Raw genomic sequence first — 22,556 nt, forward strand, 5'->3', positions numbered from 1 at the left:
GTTGTTTGCGTTGTTAGTGGCTGTGAATTAGGGTTCAGCCAGGAGTTGATGGACAGTCCGAAGAGCGAATTAAATGGTAGGTAGGGACATCCCAGCTTCAAGTTGTGTCCGATTTCACATTCTGCTTCACATATGCAGAAGAGACATACTCCAGTGACCGCTCAATGCAAGCCATTTCGATCTACGTGTCCACAGATTGATATATAAGAAAAAATGACAGTCAGAACCAGAACCACACAGGTCCCCTGAACAGTGTACTTTACACGGAAGAGGGTTTATAATTAAATGAATGTCAATTATGCTTTTCAAAGTAAAATATTTTAAATAACATGTTGACATTTTGCATCCCCATGTCACATTTAATTCATATTCATTTGATGTGCTCACATGTTGCCAAGTGTAGTTTTATGTTATCACATGTTGCTTCACACTTTGTCGTGTATTATCACATTTTCTTCCCATTAAATCACGTTTTCACGAGATGACACGAGATCATGTGTTCACATGTGAAATTCATGTGGTTTCTCCATTAAGGATAGGCTTATTTTATGGTAAAGAGATGTTTCTGAACAATGCAAGATGCTGCACTGTTGACAATATGAGCAACGCAGATTAGCAGCGAAGATTAGAGCAGCGCAGATTAGGTTGCTGTTTGATTTGAGCGGGGCACGTCTCCCTCACAGGTTTTGTCCGGTCATGTGATGTGCCATAACCCGGTGCAACCCGGGGAAGCTTTATCGAATCCCCTCAGTGAGAGCAAGGAGTGGTGACACCTCATTGCAATTTAAATGACATGTTTTCCTCTCACAGTTAGGCAGTGTTCAGGTGAATTATTTAGTCCTCGAAAAACAGTTTTTGAAGGGCCTTTTGATTTAGGCTTAGGCCTATTAGTACTGTGAGTAGTCCTGAAATGATCGAGCAGGTGCACATTGTTTAGTAGTGAGTTTACTAGCGTCATCAAACACATTGCTCAACGCAGGCTCTGTGTGCAGTGTGTGCGTGTGTTTGTGTGTGTGAGTTAACTGCCTTGGTCACTCTAGCAAGCTCATTTCCATCGAATTTGCCTCGTCTAACTGCGTGTGTGTGTGTGTGTGTGTGTGTGTGTGTGTGTGTGTGTGTGTGTGTGTGTGTGTGTGTGTGTGTGTGTGCGTGCTCACGTCTACATGCCTGGGTGCCTGTGTGTGTGAGTGAGTGAGTGTTTCTTTGCAGATGCTGGGTTTAGTTAAATATAAAAATACATTAGGCTACAATGCCTCCAGTCCTAGTGATGGCTCCACCTACAATGCCTCCAGTCCTAGTGATGGCTCCACCTACAATGCCTCCAGTCCTAGTGATGGCTCCACCTACAATGCCTCCAGTCCTAGTGATGGCTCCACCTACAATGCCTCCAGTCCTAGTGATGGCTCCACCTACAATGCCTCCAGTCCTAGTGATGGCTCCACCTACAATGCCTCCAGTCCTAGTGATGGCTCCACCTACAATGCCTCCAGTCCTAGTGATGGCTCCACCTACAATGCCTCCAGTCCTAGTGATGGCTCCACCTACAATGCCTCCAGTCCTAGTGATGGCTCCACCTACAATGCCTCCAGTCCTAGTGATGGCTCCACCTACAATGCCTCCAGTCCTAGTGATGGCTCCACCTACAATGCCTCCAGTCCTAGTGATGGCTCCACCTACAATGCCTCCAGTCCTAGTGATGGCTCCACCTAACATAGAGACAAAATACCACGCTGAAAAATACATTTGTTTTTTCTCTATCTGAGCCAAGGCATATAATTGGTTTAATTTTAGATGCCGTTCACATGTTTTATGTTTTGTTCTTCGCCATTGTTTCACGTGACATCAGAGATGAGCTGAATATGCGCTTTCCACCCCGACTCAGTCCCAAATTGATTCAGATAATCATCTCTTGGCTTCTCCAATATGCGCCCCATTAACATTAAGCAACACTCTCTCGTCTCCTTTGTAGCACTCCAAGCAATTCAAACTGACAATGATTTGGCAGCTTTAAGGATGCGGATAAATACTGTCATCTACATTCAACACGCTAACCAGAAACCTCTCTCTCTCTTTATCTCTATCGCTTTCAGACACACACACACACACACATAGACACACACACACACAAGTGAGTCTGATTATCATAGGAGTTGTGTGTTTGTTTTAAAGCCATTGACCAAACACTGCAATGCTGATAAGACACCATGGACGGTGCAAGGTTACGGGACAAACACACACACACAGTAGCCTATATCACTTGGCAGAATAGTCTATACACAAACCTCATGTTTCCACACCTGCCAATTAAACGTGCAGCCATGCGAATCAGACAGCCGTGGTTTCTTAGCAGTGCCGGTGTTGTCAAAGCCCATCTTCCCCCCTGCATAATACACTCCGGGTTCATACCAAATCCCTGGGGGTGAGGGGCGGGAGAGCGCACTCCAACAACACGGGGCTATGTTGTTCCCACTTGTCCTGCGGCCCTTGGTAAGGTCAACGGCATCATCAACTTTACCATGTACCAGGACATTTTAGCCCAAAACCTGATGCCTTTGCCCGGAGGCTGAAACTTAGCTTTACATTGACCATCCGACAAGACAATAACCCCAAGCACACATCAAATTCCACAAAGAAAATCTAGATTTTGCTATGGCTATCTCGTTAAAAACATGTGGTTTGAATTGAATAGGGCAGTTCATTCCGAAGGATATCAAGGATCTGGAAAGTAGTATTCTGCATGAAGGAATTGTCTAAGATCCCTCCCAATGTGTTCTCCAATCTCATAAAACATTATAGGAAAAGGCTCAGTGACGTTTTCCTCACAAGGGGAGTCGCACAAAGTACTGAAAACAGGGCTGGCAATAACTATGACACCTATCTTTTTGAGAGAAAAAAGTTGTACTTGTTAAACAACATTTATTTCTCTGAGTAATTGTATTAGCATAAAATAATAATATGTTCATATTTTCATATCATTCAATATAGCTCAGTAAGCTATTTGTATTATTACTTTTATACAGTCTTTTTTGCTCATCTTTATCAAGGGTGCCAATCATTTTTGGAGGTGACTGTGCATGTCATTTAGCTCGTTGCATGCCAGGCATAAGGGGGTTTTATGCACATTGTTTGTAAAGGCTGTTATCATACCATAGGACCAGCTGTACATTCCTCATGATCTGTCATTCATGGCATCGAAATAATGTGGCAAATGATTTGTTGATCAACTTGCACCATACATATTTAGCACTGAGACATTTCGTGACATTTACTTTTTTCTGCCATACTTCTCCCCAATGTCTGAACTGCATATATAGTAGCAACTGTGCTGAATATATATATAGCCAATATTTTCCCAACCCAGATTGTAACAGGTATAAGACCTCACATTACATGACTGCGTACTGTAGTCCAGAGTGGTGGAATAGTGCCATTAAATGCCTGCATGTATCTGAGTGTGTAATAGGTAGTAAGCTGCTACGCCACTTCGCAACGATGGAGCTATCGTAACGATGGAGATGACGCAAACGGACCCCGCTCCCCCCAAAAGTGTTCAAGACGAACATGGCGGCAATTTAACCCAGGTCCAAGATGACTGTGGCCATTGGGAGAAAAGATCCAAGGCATTCAACCCAGATACGAACCGGAAAAAATCAACTGGGGCACAATCAAACGGCTTTTGCTTTCTCATAATTGAATCCGGGAAACTGCAGCAGTAACGGCAACAGCACTGATAAACTGGCCACAGCTGGTCTCTCTGCGCGCGAGCACCACCCCGGAGAGCAGAAGAGAGGGAGCGAGGCGCGAGGCATGCGGTTACAGAGAACGTGGTTTCCCCCCGGAGAGCCATGGAGAACGGGGATGCGGCAGCGCGAGGCTTAATCTGTGCGGGCGCGCTAATTGGATCGGAATAACACACCGACGGCGTCTGGCGCGAGAGAGGAGAGCCCAGGACCGGCGGCGGCACGGCAGCCCACCGTTACCGAGGATAAATAACCAGAGTCCATCTCCCAAAGTCAATGAGTATAGTGGCAGAGGAGCCCCCGCGGTGGAGTCGGCCAGAGCTGCGCTTTTCCTAAAATATGACCAGGGGTGCTTGGATGTGTCGGAAGCAAGATGACGGCTTAAAAATCTGGTTTGCACCCCGAGAGAACGAGAAGCCATTTACCGAGTCGGAGCGGGCCCAGAGATGGCGCCTATCGCTGGCCTCTCTTCTCTTCATCACCGTCCTGCTCTCTGATCACTTGTGGTTCTGCGCCGAGGCCAAACTGACGCGGACCCGAGACAAGCGGCAGGACAAGCGGCTCGCCTTTACGGACATGGTCGAGTACCCAAACTCCACTCACCACCACACCCCCTCCTCTGACCCCCATTCCCCCCACGGCCCCCTTGCCAGAAAGCCAGATGTTATTTTTATAGGGAATTCTACCAAACCTCTGTGGCGACTGGACACCTGTCACCCGGACAGCTTGTCCAAAGACTGCTTCACTTTCACGGACGCAGAGCCCGTCTGCCTGGGCCTCTCCCGGGGCGGGGAGAGGACGCAGTCGGCGGACTTGAATCTGAGCGATTTGTATCTTTCTTTTTGTAATTCCTACTCTCTTTTGGATTTGTTTAACGGGTTTACAAGTCCGGACAATATAAACTGCAGCCTGGACGTGGCTGAGGGTGACACGCTGGGATGCAGCGAGTGTGTCCGGGTTTACCAGCGCTTTGACCGGCAAGCTCAGGAGGACTACCGGGAGTTTGAGCTGTTGGTTGAGAAATATGAGACTGATGAATACTCGGTCAGGACATGTATGGAGGAATGCAAGGTAGGATGTGAATGTCTTGCACATATCAAAGCACTATAGGTAGGCTACTGTCTTTTTAGCCTATATAGGGGGCTTGGATTGATTGGGCTTGGATTGATTCCCAGTCGTCATGGTAACCGATATCTATCACGATGTGGGAATGATTTCAAATAGTTTGCGAGGCATCACCCCACTTGTCCTTCCTGCAATGTATGCATGCGTGCGTGTGTATGTTTGTGCGAGAACGAGCGAGCGTGGACGCGCACTTGTAGATTTTTGTGCAGGAGTTAATGTGTGATGATTGTGTCACATAGCCTACAGCAAACAGAAAGAGTGAGAGAGAGTTTGAATCTAATAGGGTATTGAGTATAACTGCCATGTATTGTGATACTTTAAAGGCTGCAGCCAAAGAATCACAAGCCTACACTAAAAAGGAAGCATCTTTAATACAAAAATAGATTGTGCCCCTGATGCATCGCAAACGGTGTCAAAACCCAAGGGATTGGTTCTCCAACTAACCAGAGAGAGAGCGAGAGAGGTGCTCTCTATGGTTCTGAAAGCATCAGACCTAGATCTCGACCCCCCCCCATCTCTCTCTCTCTCTCTCTCTCTCTCTCTCTCTCTTTCTCTCTCTCTCTCTCTCTCTCTCTCTCTCTCTCTCTCTCTCTGTGTGTGTTTGTGTTAGGGGGATGTAGCCTTATAGGTCTGTAGCAAGGCCTCGGCAGTGTGGTGATGTGATCATCTGTTACCGTGTTGGAGGTTATCAGAGGAGAGGGTGTACTAGAGGGGAAGGCCTAGTGCCTAGCTCAGCCAGAGCTCAGAGGTGCTAGCATTTCAATAACATTAATAGCGTACCAGTGATTTCTGTACCTAATCCACCGGAAGGCTTTTTCATTGTACCCGGTTTGTTGTTGTACCGATGACATATCTCTCTGTAACATAGAGCAGTACACCGCTGCCTCAGTTGGTCAACACACGTCAACAAACGGGTCTTTCAGAGGGATGATGCAGATTGTTTCACGTTGTGTTGTGAGCTCAGCATGACTGAAACTAACAGGTTTTGCTAATATTGCACCAACGTGGAATATATGACACTATCGTTCACACACACACACACACACACACACACACACACACACACACACACACACACACACACACACACACACACACACACACACACACACACACATTTAATCGCAGGTGTCACTGGCAATGTATTGTTGCCCCAAATGTTATGTGCAGTCATGGCTGTGCAGTCATGTTGCAGAAAACAGCAATGCTACACAGGTTAGAGACATTGGCTAGATTACACTTGTTATTTTTTCATTTGTTGTGCAGTAGACTGTTACGGGCCGCTCTCTCTCTCTCTTTCTCTCTCTCTCTCTCTGTGGTGGTCTCGGTCTCAGCTGTGTGTCACTGGTCCTCATGAGGTGTGTTCTCTGTCCATGGTGCTGAAGTATATAGACCCACGCGAGGCCTCTGGTTGAAATCCTCCTGAAATAAGCAGCAACCATCAGTTTTCCTCCTTCAGCTGATCATACTGGAATCAGAAACCCCAATCTATAATCATTCAGTCTATGCCTAGCATTACAAGTATGCTTATCTCAGTCGGTCTAATGTCAGGATATGAGGTCTGTGTGTAAAAGCTTCATGGCCAGTGTGATTTTCTGTCAGCAGCAGTAATGGAGTTGACCTTGGCTGGTAGATCTGCTGTCCCAGATGTGCTAGGGATATGGTGGTGGAATGAGTGGGAAGAGAGAGAGAGAGAGAGGGATAGAGAGAGAGAGAGAGAGAGAGAGAGAGAGAGAGAGAGAGAGAGAGAGAGAGAGAGAGAGAGAGAGAGAGTGTGTATGTGTGAGTGAATGAATGTGTTCTGTGGGTATTAGCTAATCCAAGTTTATCATTTTAAAAGGCAAATTGATCATTAGAAATCCCTTTTGCAATTATGTTAGCACAGCTGAAAACGGTTGTTCTGATTAAATAAGCAATACAAATGGCCTTCTTTAGACTAGTTGAGTATCTGGAGCATCAGCATTTGTGGGTTCGGTAACAGGTTCAAAATGGCCAGAAACAAAACCTTTCTTCTGAAACTCGTCAGTCTATTCTTGTTCTAAGAAATGAAGGCTATTCCATGTGAGAAATTGCCAAGAAACTGAAGATCTCTTACAATGCTGTGTACTACTCCCTTCACAGAACAGTGCAAACTGTCTATAACCAGAATAGAAAGAGGAGGGGGAGGCCCCGGTGCACAACTGTGCAAGAGGACAAGAACATTAGAGTGTCTAGTTTGAGAAACAGATGCCTCACAAGTCCTCAACTGGCAGCTTCATTAAATAGTACCCGTAAAACACCAGTCTCAACATCAACAGTGAAGAGGCCTTCTAGGCAGAGTTCCTCTGTCCAGTGTCTGTGTTCTTTTGCCCATCTTAATCTTTCATTTTTTTTGGCAAGTCTGAGATATGGCTTTTTCTTTGCCACTCTGCCTAGAAGGCCAACATCCCGGAGTCGCCTCTTCTCTGATGATGTTGAGACTGGTGTTTTGCGGGTACTATTTAATGAAGCTGCCAGTTGAGGGCTTGTGAGGCGTCTGTTTCTCAAACTAGACACTCTAAGCCAGTTTGCGCGGTTCTGTGAAGGGAGTAGTACACGGCATGTACGAGATCTTCATTTTTTTTTCTCGCAATTTCTCGCATGGAATAGCCTTCATTTCTCAGGACAAAAATAGCCTGACAAGTTTCAGAAGAAAGTTCTTTGCTGATAATGGGCTGCTTTACGCCTCTGTAGATATTCCATAAAAAATCTGCAGTTTCCCGCTACAATAGTCATTTACAACATTAACAATATCTACACTGTATTTCTGATCCATTTGATGTTATTTTAATGGACAAGAAATGTATTTCTCTTTCAAAAACAAGGACATTTCTAAGTGACCCCAAACTTTTGAACGGTAGTGTGTTTCATAACAGATACATAACATCTCCCCTCCCCTTTTTGTCACATAATCAGTGTTGAGCATGCTAGCTGCCGCTATACTCCCTGATAATGCAATAAGGGCCAGGCAGGCAGCAGGGACCAGTGCAGCCTCTTACCCTCTTAGCCACATCTGAATTGCTAATGGGCTCCTGTGTTAGTGTGACCTTTAGACAAGCACAGCACTCTAAGCCTGAATCACATACTGTCACCGCCTAGAGAACCCACTCCACTAAGCTGGACAAACAGCAGAATTAGCAAAACGGATATTATCCTCTCTTTTCTTCTCCGCCCTCCTTTCTCTTTCCGAGGCCCTTTGCCCTGAGCGATATCAGGTATGGGTGAGAATAGAGGGGTTAATAGGGCAGGACAGGGGAGGGAGAGAGCTGAGGTAAAGGGTAGCTAATGTATTGTTCAATGTCCCTCCTGCAGTTGTTGAATGTAGTTTAGAGAGAATGAAAGAGAGGGAGAGAGAGCGAGAGAGAGAAAAAGAGAGAGAGAGACAGAGAGAGAGATGTAATAGGCCTACAGGCCCTGCGTCAGGAGAGCCAATAAGAGGCGATGGTTACTCTGACCACTAATCTTCTCTCTCACACACTGGCAGCTAGTGAGTATCAGGTGTCAAAGGGCTGCTTTTGTGTTCCGCTGGGTGCTCTATGTGGCACAACAAACACACACACAATGTGTTAGTTGCTGTGTGTGTGAGTTTTACCATATTACATTCAGGCATGCTTTTCCCCCCCCTCTCTCTTTCCATCCTGTCCATGTGTGATCTTTACAACCTTTGATCTCTGTGTGAACCTGGCTCATCACATACCAGATAGCATCTCAGTCTGTTTGTCCGTGTCTCTGTGTGTGTGTTTTCATAATGTGCATAACAAATAGCACATACGCACGCACGCATGCATGCACACACGCACACACGCACACACACACACACGCACACACGCACACACGCACACACGCACACACACACACACACACACACACACACACACACACACACACACACATACACATACACACACACACACACACACACACACACACACACACACACACACACACACACACACACACACACACACACACACACACATACACATACACATACACACACACACACACGCACACACGCACACACGCACACACACACACACACACACACACACACACACACACACACACATACACATACACACATACACGCAGAGCCCAGTGTTTCCTGCAGGTCCATGCCTGCCTCTCTCTTCCGGTGTAATTTAATTTGCACTTGCATAATTCTCCTCCTCTCAGATGACCATGTCTCGAGGGTTCTGTCTGTCTCAACATGCTGATCTCCTCTGAGCTCTGTCTGCCTGCCTGCCTGTGTGCGTGTGCGTGTGCGTGTGTGTGTGTGTGTGTGTGTGTGTGTGTGTGTGTGTGTGTGAGGGTAAGTAAGGGCAGTGTCCCCACAGCGGCCAGGTTTTCTCAGAGAAGTAATCTTTGCAATCAGCAGTATCTGTCGCTACATCATCCCCTACCTCTCCCTCTCTCTCTCGCTCCACTCTCTCTCCTCTTCCCTCTGTCCTCATCTGTCGCCCTCTCAGGAAATCTGCGGGTGTTGAGCTCTTTCTTCCTGCCGGAGAGTGATAGATACTGATCTGGGTTAAGGTCTTTTTCCTTCGCTTCAATTACAGTCCTGTCCTCACAGGGCCCACTGCCTCCCTCTCCACCCCTGCTTCTGCTGCCCACCATCTCATTCACTCTTTCTCTCCAATTCTCGACCTATCTCTCTCATAAGCCTTTCCTCTCTCATTCATTTCTCTCATTCCCTCCACGTGTATTGTCTTGAACTTCCATTCTGTGTGTCACTCACTTTCAGTTTCCCATTCCCTCTCTTCCACCTTTCTTTTCTTCTGTCCTTTTCTCTGGGACCGTGTCTCTATCTTTTATTTTGCCTTTGCTGAATTCATGTTATCATGTCTTTTGCCAACTTGATGAAGTTTCATAGTAAAATGAATATATTTGGAAGTAATTTCTCTTCAAATTCAGCTCTTGGAAAGAACAGGCGCGACGGCAAGGCTTATCCAGAAGGAGCGATGTTTATACTGTATGTTATGTCAGTTGTCAAGGTGATTCTGACCGTTTTCAGCTGGTAAACATGTAATTTCCTACAGTTCAGATTATAATGCATTAATGTACATAATATAGAGGGAACCTCTGAATGTCACACAGTTCACTCACTGTATCAGTACACATATACAGCATGCCCCCTGTAATTTGCTCCCTCCCTCCCTCTCTTCCCTCCCTCCCTCTCTCTGATGGTGGCTTTGGGTAAAATTCAATTACAGTTATGTGCGTTTTCTCCCAGCAGCAGCAGCTAGCAACAGGCCTATGGAAACAGGGAAACTCCCCTCCATATGAGCTGACACTGTTTGTTTCTCCCCAGGCACTCAGATAAGGAAATGTGTCTCTTAGACAAGTGCTCTATCTCTGCCTCCACTCCCATGGAAACGCGTCTTTCCACAGACACAATGTTTCTCTCCCTCTCCACCTGTGTTCTCAGACCTAGTCCAGGAGAAACCTGTCAATATCCCGCCTCGCTTCTTGACTTTCTGTCAATATTCCAGTTTATTCCTGTTTTCTTTCCCACAGCTATAATTGACTACTGCTATGTGTGTGTGTGTGTGTTTGTGTACGTATGTACGTGTCGCACCCAGGAAGTAGCTCCATTTACCAGTCCATTCAGTCCAGCACAGAGCACAGCTTTGCAGCTAATGATATAATGGCCTGCTGTGTGAATTCTTTATTGCACCCAATCAGATCTATGACTCCCCGAGTCATTAATTAGCAATACATTATTCACATTGTTTGTGTGTTTACATTATGTGTGTGTGCTTTTTAAAATTATGTTTATGTGTGAGAGGAAGGGGGTGTAAATGGTTTTGTGTGTATGTAACAGCGTCGTCCCTCATCATGGGCTCGAACCAGGGACCCACTGCACACGTCAACAACAGTCACCCACGAAGCATCGTTACCTATCGCTCCACGAAAGCTGCGGCCCTTGCAGAGCATGGGAAACAACTACTTCAAGGTCTCAGAGCGAGTGAAACGCCCTTAGAGTGTGCCGCTAACTATCTAGCCATTTCACACTGGTCACACGTAGCTGTACAGTATGTATGCTTTCTTTTGTTCGGAGAGAGTGAAAGGGAGCGAGAGAAACACATACACTTAGCTTAATGATTCCTAAACTCTCCGTTTATCTCTCTGTTTGTATTTCTGCATGCCTATTGCTCGCAGCATCCCTCTATCCCCTCTCTCTCTCTCTCTCTCTCTCTCTCCTTCTCTCTCTCTCTCTCTCTCTCTCTCTCTCTCTCCTTTCTCTCTCTCTCTCTCTCTCTCTCCCTCAGTGCTTCAGGCTTCTCTGTAGCACAGGGGAGCCCAGTTATCAGATGAGTTCAACAGTAATGCCTGCTAGTAGCTAATTAACGACTCGGGGAGACAAAGCTTGCTGAAGGCTTCTGGAGAAACTGTACAGAGCTACCCCGTGAAATCATGGTGACCCCTGACCTGCCTGGCCATCATGATGGGAAGGAAGGTGAAGTAGCACCATAACACACAGCAGGAGAGCAGAGTTACTGCAAAATAGAGGAATCACACAGTGAATATGGAAGTCGATATCAATTGTGTTCCTGGTTGATTTGCTTTTCTTACTACACAGGAAGCCTTGTTTGTTGTGTTGTTTTCTCTATCATCTAAAAATATCCATACCTCAAAGCGGTGCCTGCAGTTCTACATTCTCCCCTTTATGATTTGTAGCATCACCTTCTCCCCCATGGTCCTACTGTAGTTCTTACCATTATTTTCTTCTTGTGGCTGTCAACCTAGCTTTTGTTGGGTTAATGCAGTGCAGTGTCATATTATAAATGATTTGGTATACAAGTGAAATCTAATCAAATGGAATTGAACTAAGCATACAGTTGAAGTCGGAAGTTTACATACACTTTAGCCAATCACATTTAAACTCAGTTTGTCACAATTCCTGACATTTAATCCTAGTAAAAAATCCAGTTATCACCACTTAATTTTAAGAATGTGAAATGTCAAAATAATAGTAGAGAAAGTGATTTATTTCATCTTTGATTTCTTTCATCACATTCCCAGTGGGTCAGAAGTTTACATACACTGAATTAGTATTTAGTAGCATTGCCTTTAAATTGTTTAACTTGGGTCAAACGTTTCAGGTAGCCTTCCACCAGCTTCCCACAATAAGTTGGGTGAATTTTAGCCCATTCCTCCTGACAGAGCTGGTGTAACTGAGTCAGATTTGTAGGCCTCCTTGCTCGCACACGTTTTTTCAGTTCTGCAGGAATGAGGGCAGGGCTTTGTGATGGCCACTCCAATACCTTGACTTTGTCCTTAAGCTTTGGAAGTATGTTTGGAGTCATTGTCCATTTGGAAGACCCATTTGTGACCAAGCTTTAACTTCCTGACTGATGTCTTGAGATGTTGCTTCAATATATCCACATAATTTTCCTCCCTCATGATGCCATCTATTTTGTGTAGTGCACCAGTCCTTTCTGCGGCAAAGCACCCCCACAACATGATGCTGCCACCCCTGTGCTTCACGGTTGGGATGGTGTTCTTCGGCTTGCAAGCCACCCCCATTTTCCTCCTAACACAACGATGGTCATTATGGCCAAACAGTTCTATTTTTGTTTCATCAGACCAAAGGACATTTCTCCAAAAAGTACAATCGATTTGCACATTTCGCACTGAAGTATGTTTATCTGTAGGAGAAGGAACGTGTCTCCTTCCTGAGCGGTATGATTGCTGCATTGTCCCATGGTGTTTATACTTGCGTACTGGTGTTTGTACAGATGAACGTGGTACCTTCAGGTGTTTGGAAATTGCTCACAAGAATGAACCAGACTTGTGGATGTCTACAATTATTTCTCTGAGGTCTTGGCGGATTTCTTTTGATTTTCCCATGATGTCAAGCAAAGAGGCTCTGAGTTTGAAGGTAGGCCTTGAAATACATCCACAGGTACACCTCCAATTGACTCAAATGATGTCAATCAGATGCTCCTAAAGCCATGACATAATTTTCTGGAATTTTCCAATCTGTTTAAAGGCACAGTTAACTTAGTGTTTGTGAACTTCTGACCCACTGGAATTGTGATACAGTGAATTATAAGTTAAATAATCTGTCTGTAAACAATTGTTGGAAAAGTTACTTGTGTCATGCACAAAGTAGATGTCCTAACCAACCTGCCAAAACTATAGTTTGTTAACAAGACATTTGTGGAGTGGTTGACTCCAACTCCAACCTAAGTGTATGTAAACTTCTGACTTCAACTGTATGTAAAGCTACTCACACTACCTTTGACAGAGTCTAACCAACAGAGATACTCACATTTCTTCACTCCCTTTTTCTCTCTCTCTGTTCCCTTCTCTCTCCCTGTCTCTCTGTCTCTCTCCCTGTGTCTCTCCATCTCACAGCTGTTTGATGAGATTCTTCCATTGTTGAGTCATCTGGTGCTAACACCAGACAGCAGAAACTAGCGCAGCAAATTGACCAGTGTTACCTAGTGTTGATTTTTCAGTGTAACATTCCTAGTGTTGATTCAAGTGCTAAATTAACTCTGGAAGTGTTTCATTACCACTCATCGGTGTAAAATAACCCCAGTGTTTGTGTTATATAACCAGTGTAAAACCACACCCCTCATATTCATATTTCCCAGCATGCTCTTTTGCTGGTATATTTTTAATTTTTATTGTTTGTTTTTCAATATCTTTGTTTTTGCATCTACATTGATTGATTAAGTAGCACTTTCCTTTATTAAAATGACCTAGTGTCCTCATGGGTGGAATGTTATTATTATTTTTCCTAATTTCCTAATTAATAAACATACTTTTATTTAGGCCGAAAATCCAGTGTTTCATTGTCAGTATTGTTATATTTCAGTCTTCTGTGATGAATATAACGTGTTATATTGGGATGTAAACACAAAATTGAATGCATTATATGCATTATATGTTTAGCAAATCAACTTAAATTTTATTTGTCACATGTGCCGTATACAGCAGGTGTAGACCTTACTGTGAAATGCTTACTTATAAGCCTTTAACCAACAATGCAGTTTTAAGAAAATAGAGTTAAGAAAATATTTAGTAAAAAATAACACGAGAAAATAACAATAATGAGGCTATAAAAAGTGGGTACCGAGTCAATGTGCTGGGGTACAGGTTAATCGAGGTAATTTGTACATGTAGGTAGGAATGAAGAGAATAGATAATAAACAGCGAGTAGTGATGTACTGGGCTGTACTCACTACCTTCTGTAGAGCCTTACGGCCAGATGCCGAGCAGTGGCCATACCAGTTGGTGATGTCAGAATGCTGTCAGAATGCTCTCCATGGTGCAGCAGTAGAACTTTGTATGGATCTGGGGACCCATGCCAAATCGTTTCAGTCTCCTGAGGGGGAAAATTAGTTGTTGTGCCCTCTTCACAACTTTGATGTGTTTGGACCATTATAGTTTGTTGGTGATGTGGACACAAAGGAACTTGAAACTATCGACCCGCTCCACTACAGCCCTGTCGATGTGAATGGGGGTGTGTTCGGCCCTCCTTTTCCTGTAGTCCACAAACATCTCCTTTTTCCTGCTGACGGTGAGGGAAAGGTTGTGTCCTGGCACCACACTACCAGGTCTCTGACCTCCTCCCTATAGGCTGTCTCATCATTGTCGGTGATCAGGCCTACTACCGTTGTGTTGTCAGCAAACTTAATGATGGTGTTGGAGTCGTGCTTGGCCACACATTTGTGGGTGAACAGGGAGTACAGGATGGGCCTCTGTTTTGAGGGTCAGTGTGGCAGATGTGTTGTTGCCTACCCTTACCACCTGGGGGTGGCCCGTCAGGAAATTCAGGATCCAGTTGCAGAGGGAGGTGTTTAATCCCATGGTCCTTAGCTTAGTGCTGATCTTTGTGGGTCACTATGGTGTTGAATGCTGAGCTGTTGTCAATGAATAGCTTTCTCACGAAGGTGTTCTTTTTGTCCAGGTGGGAAAGGGCAGTGTGGAGTGAGATTGAGATTGCGTCATCTGTTGATCTGTTGGGGTAGGTATGCAAATTGGAGTGAGTCTAGGGTTTCTGGGATGATGGTGTTTATGTGAGCCATGACCAGTCTTTCAGATCACTTAATGGCTAGCGATGTGAGTGCTACTCGGCGGTCGTAATTTAGGCTGGTTACCTTTGCTTTCTAGGACACAGGGACTATGATGGTCTACTTTAAACATGTTGGTATTACAGACTCGGCCAGGGAGAGGTTGAAAATGTCAGTGAAGACATGGTACAGGTGTCTTCACACTGGACAGATATCTTGTTGTTAGTTATTCTGGTCATATTGCTACAGACGTGACTATTTTTGCATAGTTGCTATGCAAAAGGTCTGGCCGTCTGCTCTAAGCAAAATGGTTGCTATGCAGGCTGAATAACTTTTTTGTCACTTGCTAGTTTGCTACCCAACTTCAGCTAACTCAGTCAGGTCAAACATTGAGCCTGAAAGGACAGTGCACTAGCTGCAATTTCGTTTGTTAGAGTTTTTTTTCTATTTACATTTACATGATAATGACGTTGATGCGTTGTCTCATCTCGTCTGGGCACAGTTCACTCTAATTATGGTACACAGATGGAAATTCTATATTGAAACATTGCTTCCGAGGTCGGACTGGCAAACAGCGAGGCTTATATTAACCTCCTCTGTACCAAACTAAATGCTAGGCTGGAAGCGAGGGTATATCATGTGCTAGTTGAGTACAAGAGATGATTCAACAACATGAACATGATATTGTTATGGAGGCACAGTGATCCCTTTCAGATGGAACCGTTAGCAGGCATAGTGTGTCTGTGACGACCAATACAGCATGGCTGGGAATTCTGCTTGTCCAATCAGCATGGCTTGGAATTCTGCTTGTCCAATCAGCATGCAAGCAACCAGTTGTATTATTAATTTTATGCAGCTCAAATATAAATAAAATATATGTTTCTAAGCTAATCCAATCTGTTACTAGCACCCGTTACTGAAATGATTGTTCCAGTTTAGATGCTTTAGGTAGTCTCATATCTTAGTCTTCCTAACCTGGAAGTCATTCTGAGAACTTGTTCTCAACTAGCCTACCTGGTTAAATAAAGGTGAAATAAATACAATTAGGGTAAAACTAGGCCCTCAAAGGTCTTTATGTAATATGTGTTGTATTGTGTTAAATCATTTTATTTGAATGATGACATATTCAGTTAGGATCTCACTTGGTGAAGGCCACTGCCACGATCGTTATATAAATAAGTGGACCAAGGTGCAGCGTGAGTAGAGTTCCACATATTTATTATAGTGAACTTCCAAACAACAACAAAGATTAACGAACGTGCAAATACGTAGCGCACATAGGCACTAACTCTAAACAATATCCCACATCGCAGGTAGGAAAAGGAACACACTAAGTATGATCCCCAATTAGAGGCAACGATATTCAGCTGCCTCCAATTGGGAACCATACTCACACACCAACATAGAACAAAAATAAGTAGAAAACCCCCCTAGTCACACTCTGACCTCTTACACCATAGAGAACCCTGAGGGCTCTCTATGGTCAGGGCGTGACAGCCACAGGGCTGAACAGTTAAAATTGCAACAGTGATGTCTCTGTCACTAACATATACAGTCATGGGCGGTAACTCTACAATTCACTCGAAAGGCAAGGCAGTCTGGGAAATATGCAGGGTGGTGAAAGTGCAAGGTGACGAGTTGATGCTCCTTTCCAATAATTATCGAGGACCTTTTTCTGTGACATGATGATTGATGCTTTACTGCCGTGTGACCAATAAGAATAATAATAATAATAATCTCGCTCTTTTGTCCATAATAATCTCATCATGCAGACTATACCCACATTGTATCTGCAAGATGTTGGCTAGAGCGCACGTGCCAGTACCAGAGTGGACACACTCCCTATATAACTGAGAAACCCATCCGTACAGGTGAGAATGCGGTGGAAACCCATTGGACTTGTATTTTTATTCGGTACATGGGAATTTAACCGCATAATGTATATTTATGTGCACTACGTCTTCACGCACAGCCTTTTATCCGCAACAAGTACATTTTACCTGCTGGAAAAATGTGTTTTTAAGTTGATTTTAGAATATTCACATGAAAGTCTGTCACCAATTGGATGGAAACCTAACTACTTACACATTTTCTCAGCTTTTAATAACAGATTATTCATTTGAGCACCTGAGCCTAACTAACCCCATCCATTTTAATCAGAGGACCCAGTGGCTGCCATTTAACCATGTTGTGTGTGTGTGGTGTGTGTTTTGTGTGTGTGTATTACAGACCATTACAGCCGTATGATAGAGGAGAAAGAATGGCTTTTGTTTGTTTTTGACCAAGCAAGTTTTCTAACCCTGTATGAACAGAGCGAGCCAGGGTCAAACATGTTGGTCAGGGCACGGTCATTGGACATCTACTATAGCCCATAACAGGGGCAATTAAATTCTTACCCTACAAAGTCCGGAGCCTGCTGGTTTTCTGTTCTACCTGATAATTACACCTGGTGTCCCAGGTCTAAATCCGTCCCTGATTAGAGGGGAACAATGAAGAAATACAGTAGAACTGGCTTCGAGGTCCAGATTTGAGTTTGAAGGGCCCATAGCATGGTTCCAATAGGTGTGTTGTTGCTTGTACAGTCAGACATACAAGTCATAATTTAATGATCAGCCAACAGTAAAAGAGCATTGAAGTCAAAAGTGTGTAAAGGCCTAACCAGCCCCTGTATCTCTTCCCCAATCCTCTGATGTATGGGCTGTAGAACAGAGAGCAGCAAGCAAGCAACAGCCAGTGTGTGTGTATGTGTGTGTGTGTGCTGTGCTGTGCTGTGCTGTGCTAATGAAGTCATGTGTGAGCTGAAGCTAAGCACATCCTTATGCCCATGCCTCCCTCAGTCCCTCAGCCGCAGAGAATAATCTGATTGTTTAGAGGATGAAAACACAGATAATGTTATGTCGGTGTGTGTGTCCGAGAGGGAGAAGGGGAGAGAGAGGGAGAGCGAGAGAGGCTGTGTAGCTCTGATGGAAAGCAATGGAAAGAGATGATATCTAAGCCCCCTCGGTGTGTGTTCCCTAGTGAAATACAGTCTCTCTCTCTCCCATCTCTCTCTCAGTTTTCTCTCAAGCTTCTCTCTTCTCTCTCTCCATCTCTTTATCACTTATTTTTTTCTCTCTTTGCCCCAGGTGCGGTATAGAATATTTTCTGTGTGTGTAGAGAGTTATGCAGAATGTTTCATAGCTTGTTTTGTCTGTTATATATGACTTTATCTGCCTCTGTTGTGTGTTGTGTTGGCGTCTTATGCTATCGTGTTTTTATCTTTAAAGCAAGCTGTTCGTGTGTGTGTGTGTGCTGGCTTGTGTGCGTGCGCATGTGTCGGCCTATATGTGTGTGGAACTCTATGCATCTCTATGGTGTGTTTTTGTAGGTCTCTGTTGTGTGCATTGTAGTGTTTCGTAGCAGTGTATCAGCCTATTATTGTAACGATGTGCACTGAGAGAAGCAAGTTCAAGGAGTGAGTGTTGTAATGAAATAAACAGAACATAGTACAAACCAAGAACCACGAACAACACACAGACATGAAACAGAAACAATGACGCCTGGGGAAGGAACCAAAGGGAGTGACATGTAGGGAAGATAATCAGGGAAGGGATGGAGTCCAGGTGAGTCTGAAGATGCGCATGTGCACATAACGATGGTGACAGGTGTGCGCCATAACGAGCAGCTTGATGACCTAGAGGCCAGTAGAGGGAGCACACGTGACAATTACCGTCAAGTAGGCTTGGGTTTTGCTAGGGTGTTGTGGATGGGGGTGTAATGGGTTTTGCTAGGGCGTTGTGGATGGGGGTGTAATGGGTTTTAATAGGGTGTTGTGGATGGGGGTGTAATGGGTTTTGCTAGGGCGTTGTGGATGGGGGTGTAATGGGTTTTGCTAGGGCGTTGTGGATGGGGGTGTAATGGGTTTTAATAGGGTGTTGTGGATGGGGGTGTAATGGGTTTTGCTAGGGCGTTGTGGATGGGGGTGTAATGGGTTATGCTAGGACGTTGTGGATGGGGGTGTAATGGGTTTTGCTAGGGCGTTGTGGATGGGGGTGTAATGGGTTATGCTAGGGCCTTGTGGATGGGGGTGTAATCGGTTTTGCTAGGGCCTTGTGGATGGGGGTGTAATGGGTTTTAATAGGGTGTTGTGGATGGGGGTGTAATGGGTTTTGCTAGGGCGTTGTGGATGGGGGTGTAATGGGTTATGCTAGGACGTTGTGGATGGGGGTGTAATGGGTTTTGCTAGGGCGTTGTGGATGGGGGTGTAATGGGTTTTAATAGGGTGTTGTGGATGGGGGTGTAATGGGTTTTGCTAGGGCGTTGTGGATGGGGGTGTAATGGGTTATGCTAGGACGTTGTGGATGGGGGTGTAATGGGTTTTGCTAGGGCGTTGTGGATGGGGGTGTAATGGGTTATGCTAGGGCCTTGTGGATGGGGGTGTAATCGGTTTTGCTAGGGCCTTGTGGATGGGGGTGTAATGGGTTTTGCTAGGGCCTTGTGGATGGGGGTGTAATGGGTTTTGCTAGGGCCTTGTGGATGGGGGTGTAATGGGTTATGCTAGGACGTTGTGGATGGGGGTGTAATGGGTTTTGCTAGGGCCTTGTGGATGGGGGTGTAATGGGTTTTGCTAGGGCCTTGTGGATGGGGGTGTAATTGGTTTTGCTAGGGCCTTGTGGATGGGGGTGTAATGGGTTTTGCTAGGGCGTTGTGGATGGGGGTGTAATGGGTTTTGCTAGGGCGTTGTGGATGGGGGTGTAATGGGTTTTGCTAGGGCGTTGTGGATGGGGGTGTAATGGGTTTTGCTAGGGCGTTGTGGATGGGGGTGGTGGATGGACATACAGTAATCTGCAAGGTCCGGCTCAGAGGGTCGGATGTTCAATCCCAGTGATAGGGCTTGTTTTGTTTTACCCTATCCCAAACCTTAGCCCTTCGGAAATAAATTCCTAAACCTATGCATGGAGTTGTTTTTGTTTAACTCTATTAATGCCTAAATTAACCAACAGCGATGCGCCGGCGAAGCAGCGGAGCAAACCAGGGTGCAGCTGCAGTAGGATGAGCAACCCAGGGTGCAGCTGCAGTAGGAGGAGCAACCCAGGGTGCAGCTGCAGTAGGAGGAGCAACCCAGGGTGCAGCTGCAGTAGGAGGAGCAACCCAGGGTGCAGCTGCAGTAGGAGGAGCAACCCAGGGTGCAGCTGCAGTAGGAGGAGCAACCCAGGGTGCAGTTGCAGTAGGTGGAGCAACCCAGGGTGCAGCTGCAGTAGGAGGAGCAACCCAGGGTGCAGCTGCAGTAGGATGAGCAACCCAGGGTGCAGCTGCAGTATGAGGAGCAACCCAGGGTGCAGCTGCAGTAGGAGGAGCAACCCAGTGTGCAGCTGCAGTAGGAGGAGCAACCCAGGGTGCAGCTGGAGTAGGAAGAGCAACCCAGGGTGCAGCTGCAGTATGAGGAGCAACCCAGTGTGCAGCTGGAGTAGGAGGAGCAACCCAGGGTGCAGCTGGAGTAGGAGGAGCAACCCAGGGTGCAGCTGCAGTAGGATGAGCAACCCAGGGTGCAGCTGGAGTAGGAGGAGCAACCCAGGGTGCAGCTGGAGTTGGAGGAGCAACCCAGGGTGACGCTGCAGCAGGAGGAGCAACCCAGGGTGCAGCTGCAGCAGGAGGAGCAACCCAGGGTGCAGCTGCAGTATGAGGAGCAACCCAGGGTGCAGCTGGAGTAGGAGAAGCAACCCAGGGTGCAGCTGGAGTAGGAGGAGCAACCCAGGGTGCAGCTGCAGTAGGAGGAGCAACCCAGGGTGCAGCTGGAGTAGGAGGAGCAACCCAGGGTGCAGCTGGAGTAGGAGGAGCAACCCAGGGTGCAGCTGCAGCAGGAGCAACCCAGGGTGCAGCTGGAGTAGGAGGAGCAACCCAGGGTGACGCTGCAGCAGGAGGAGCAACCCAGGGTGCAGCTGGAGTAGGAGGAGCAACCCAGGGTGCAGCTGGAGTAGGAGGAGCAACCCAGGGTGCAGCTGCAGCAGGAGCAACTCAGGGTGCGGCTGGAGTAGGAGGAGCAACCCAGGGTATTGAAACACCTTGAAGTTTGACGTTTGGAGCGACTTCGAAAGTCGGTATCTGAAGTCAAATTTGTCAATCCGTGAGATCTTGTTTCTCTGCTGCTCTCCCTCTGTCCATTAGAAGCACTGCTCTCTACCTCAGCTGCTCAGCCACAGCCCATCAGCACTACCAGATAGGAGAGGCCTTGGGGATTACAGAGCAACTGAGCTCCATATCTTCAGATCTTAGCAAACAGCCTAAGCACCTGTAGGATGAAGGCGAACATACCTAAGAGAACTACATTCACACTCTCCATTTAACTCTACTTGATCCTTATTCATTTACCTGAAACCAAACATAATACTGTACTTTTGTACATTACCCTTAGCGATCCCAATCCAAATAATGGCTATGGGTTATGTGTGTGTATGTGTGTATTATCTCTGTTTGGCTTTTCCCTGGCCTAGGGGGTGGGGGATTGTGGGGTGTAGATAACGACTCCCAACGTTAATACTACCAGTTTGACCTCAGAAATGACCCCCCTCTCGCAGAATCCACAGTCATCTAACCCCCTCTCCACCCACCTCTCTCTCGCGCCGCACTTTCTCTCTCTCTTTTCTCTCTCTTTTCTTACTCTATATCCCTCTCCTTTCCACCTCTCTCTGTTTCTCATTCACCCTCTTACATCCCATTATCTCTACCCCTCTTTGTCTTTCTGCTCTCTATCTCCCTCTCTCCATCCCTCCTCCCCTCCCCCTCTCTTTCTCCTGTCTTTCTGTAGGGCTAATCCTCCTGTGTGGTCTCTTAGCTGGATAAACTGTTCTCCATCCGTCCTCTTTATTATAGGATTTACACTACCACCCGTTCACATCCCCTCCTCCTCTCCCTTCAGCCCTCTCAGGTTCCAGCTGCTAAAGGACTAAAGGGCCCTTCACTCAGAGGACATCAAATGTGGTCACTCACTTACCGAGTCCTGCTCATTTGGTTGGGGAGAGGGGAGGCGGGGAGTAGATTCTTGTTCTTCAGATGGATTATAGCTAGATGTATTTCAAAAGAATGGAAGCGTTCAACCATTTATTGCACTGAATACTTTGTGTGATGGCTTTTGGGTGTGTGTTTGTGTCTGACCTGCGTCAAGTACGAATTTGCCCACTCTTCATTTTTAGGATGTTTTGTGTGTGTGTGTGTGTGTGTGTGTGTGTGTGTGTGTGTGTGTGTGTGTGTGTGTGTGTGTGCACCTCCGCGAAGAGGGTGGAAACGCCACTATAGATTTACAATTTTGAAAAGAGGGGTGAGGTGTCGGGCAGAGAGGTCAGTAGAGGGGGAGGAAAGGAGAGATGGAGGAGAGCAAGCTAAATATGAGTCAGAGAGGAGGGAGAGATTTGGAGAGAAGGGAGAGATGGATAGCAAAATGATGATGAGTAAGATATGGAGAAGAGAGTGGACAATCAAGAGAAGGTTGAAAGAGGGAGGAGTGAATGGAACCTGGGGGTAGTTGAATTCCACCTGTGATTAATAGAATCCCAAATATATAAGCCTAACCACACACACACACACACACACACATACACACTCCTATTGATGCAGTCAGTTAACAGCACATAGCTACTGATAGCAATGCTCTGGCACAGATGGTGGAGAT

At 45.8% G+C, this 22,556-nt stretch overlaps 1 protein-coding gene across 1 annotated transcript in view; it reads left to right on the forward strand.

Annotated features, from left to right (window-relative positions):
- Positions 1-3,544: 3,544 nt before the first annotated feature.
- The window catches only part of LOC110501609 (transmembrane protein FAM155A-like), a 159,880-nt gene continuing 140,868 nt past the window's right edge, over positions 3,545-22,556 (forward strand). The window contains exon 1 of the mRNA XM_021579293.2: positions 3,545-4,811. Within this exon, the coding sequence (XP_021434968.1) occupies positions 4,080-4,811 (732 nt within the window). The 5' untranslated portion in view covers positions 3,545-4,079. The remainder of the gene's footprint in view (positions 4,812-22,556) is intronic.

The sequence above is a fragment of the Oncorhynchus mykiss genome, chromosome 22 (assembly GCF_013265735.2).
Source record: "Oncorhynchus mykiss isolate Arlee chromosome 22, USDA_OmykA_1.1, whole genome shotgun sequence".
Classification (NCBI taxonomy): domain Eukaryota; kingdom Metazoa; phylum Chordata; class Actinopteri; order Salmoniformes; family Salmonidae; genus Oncorhynchus; species Oncorhynchus mykiss.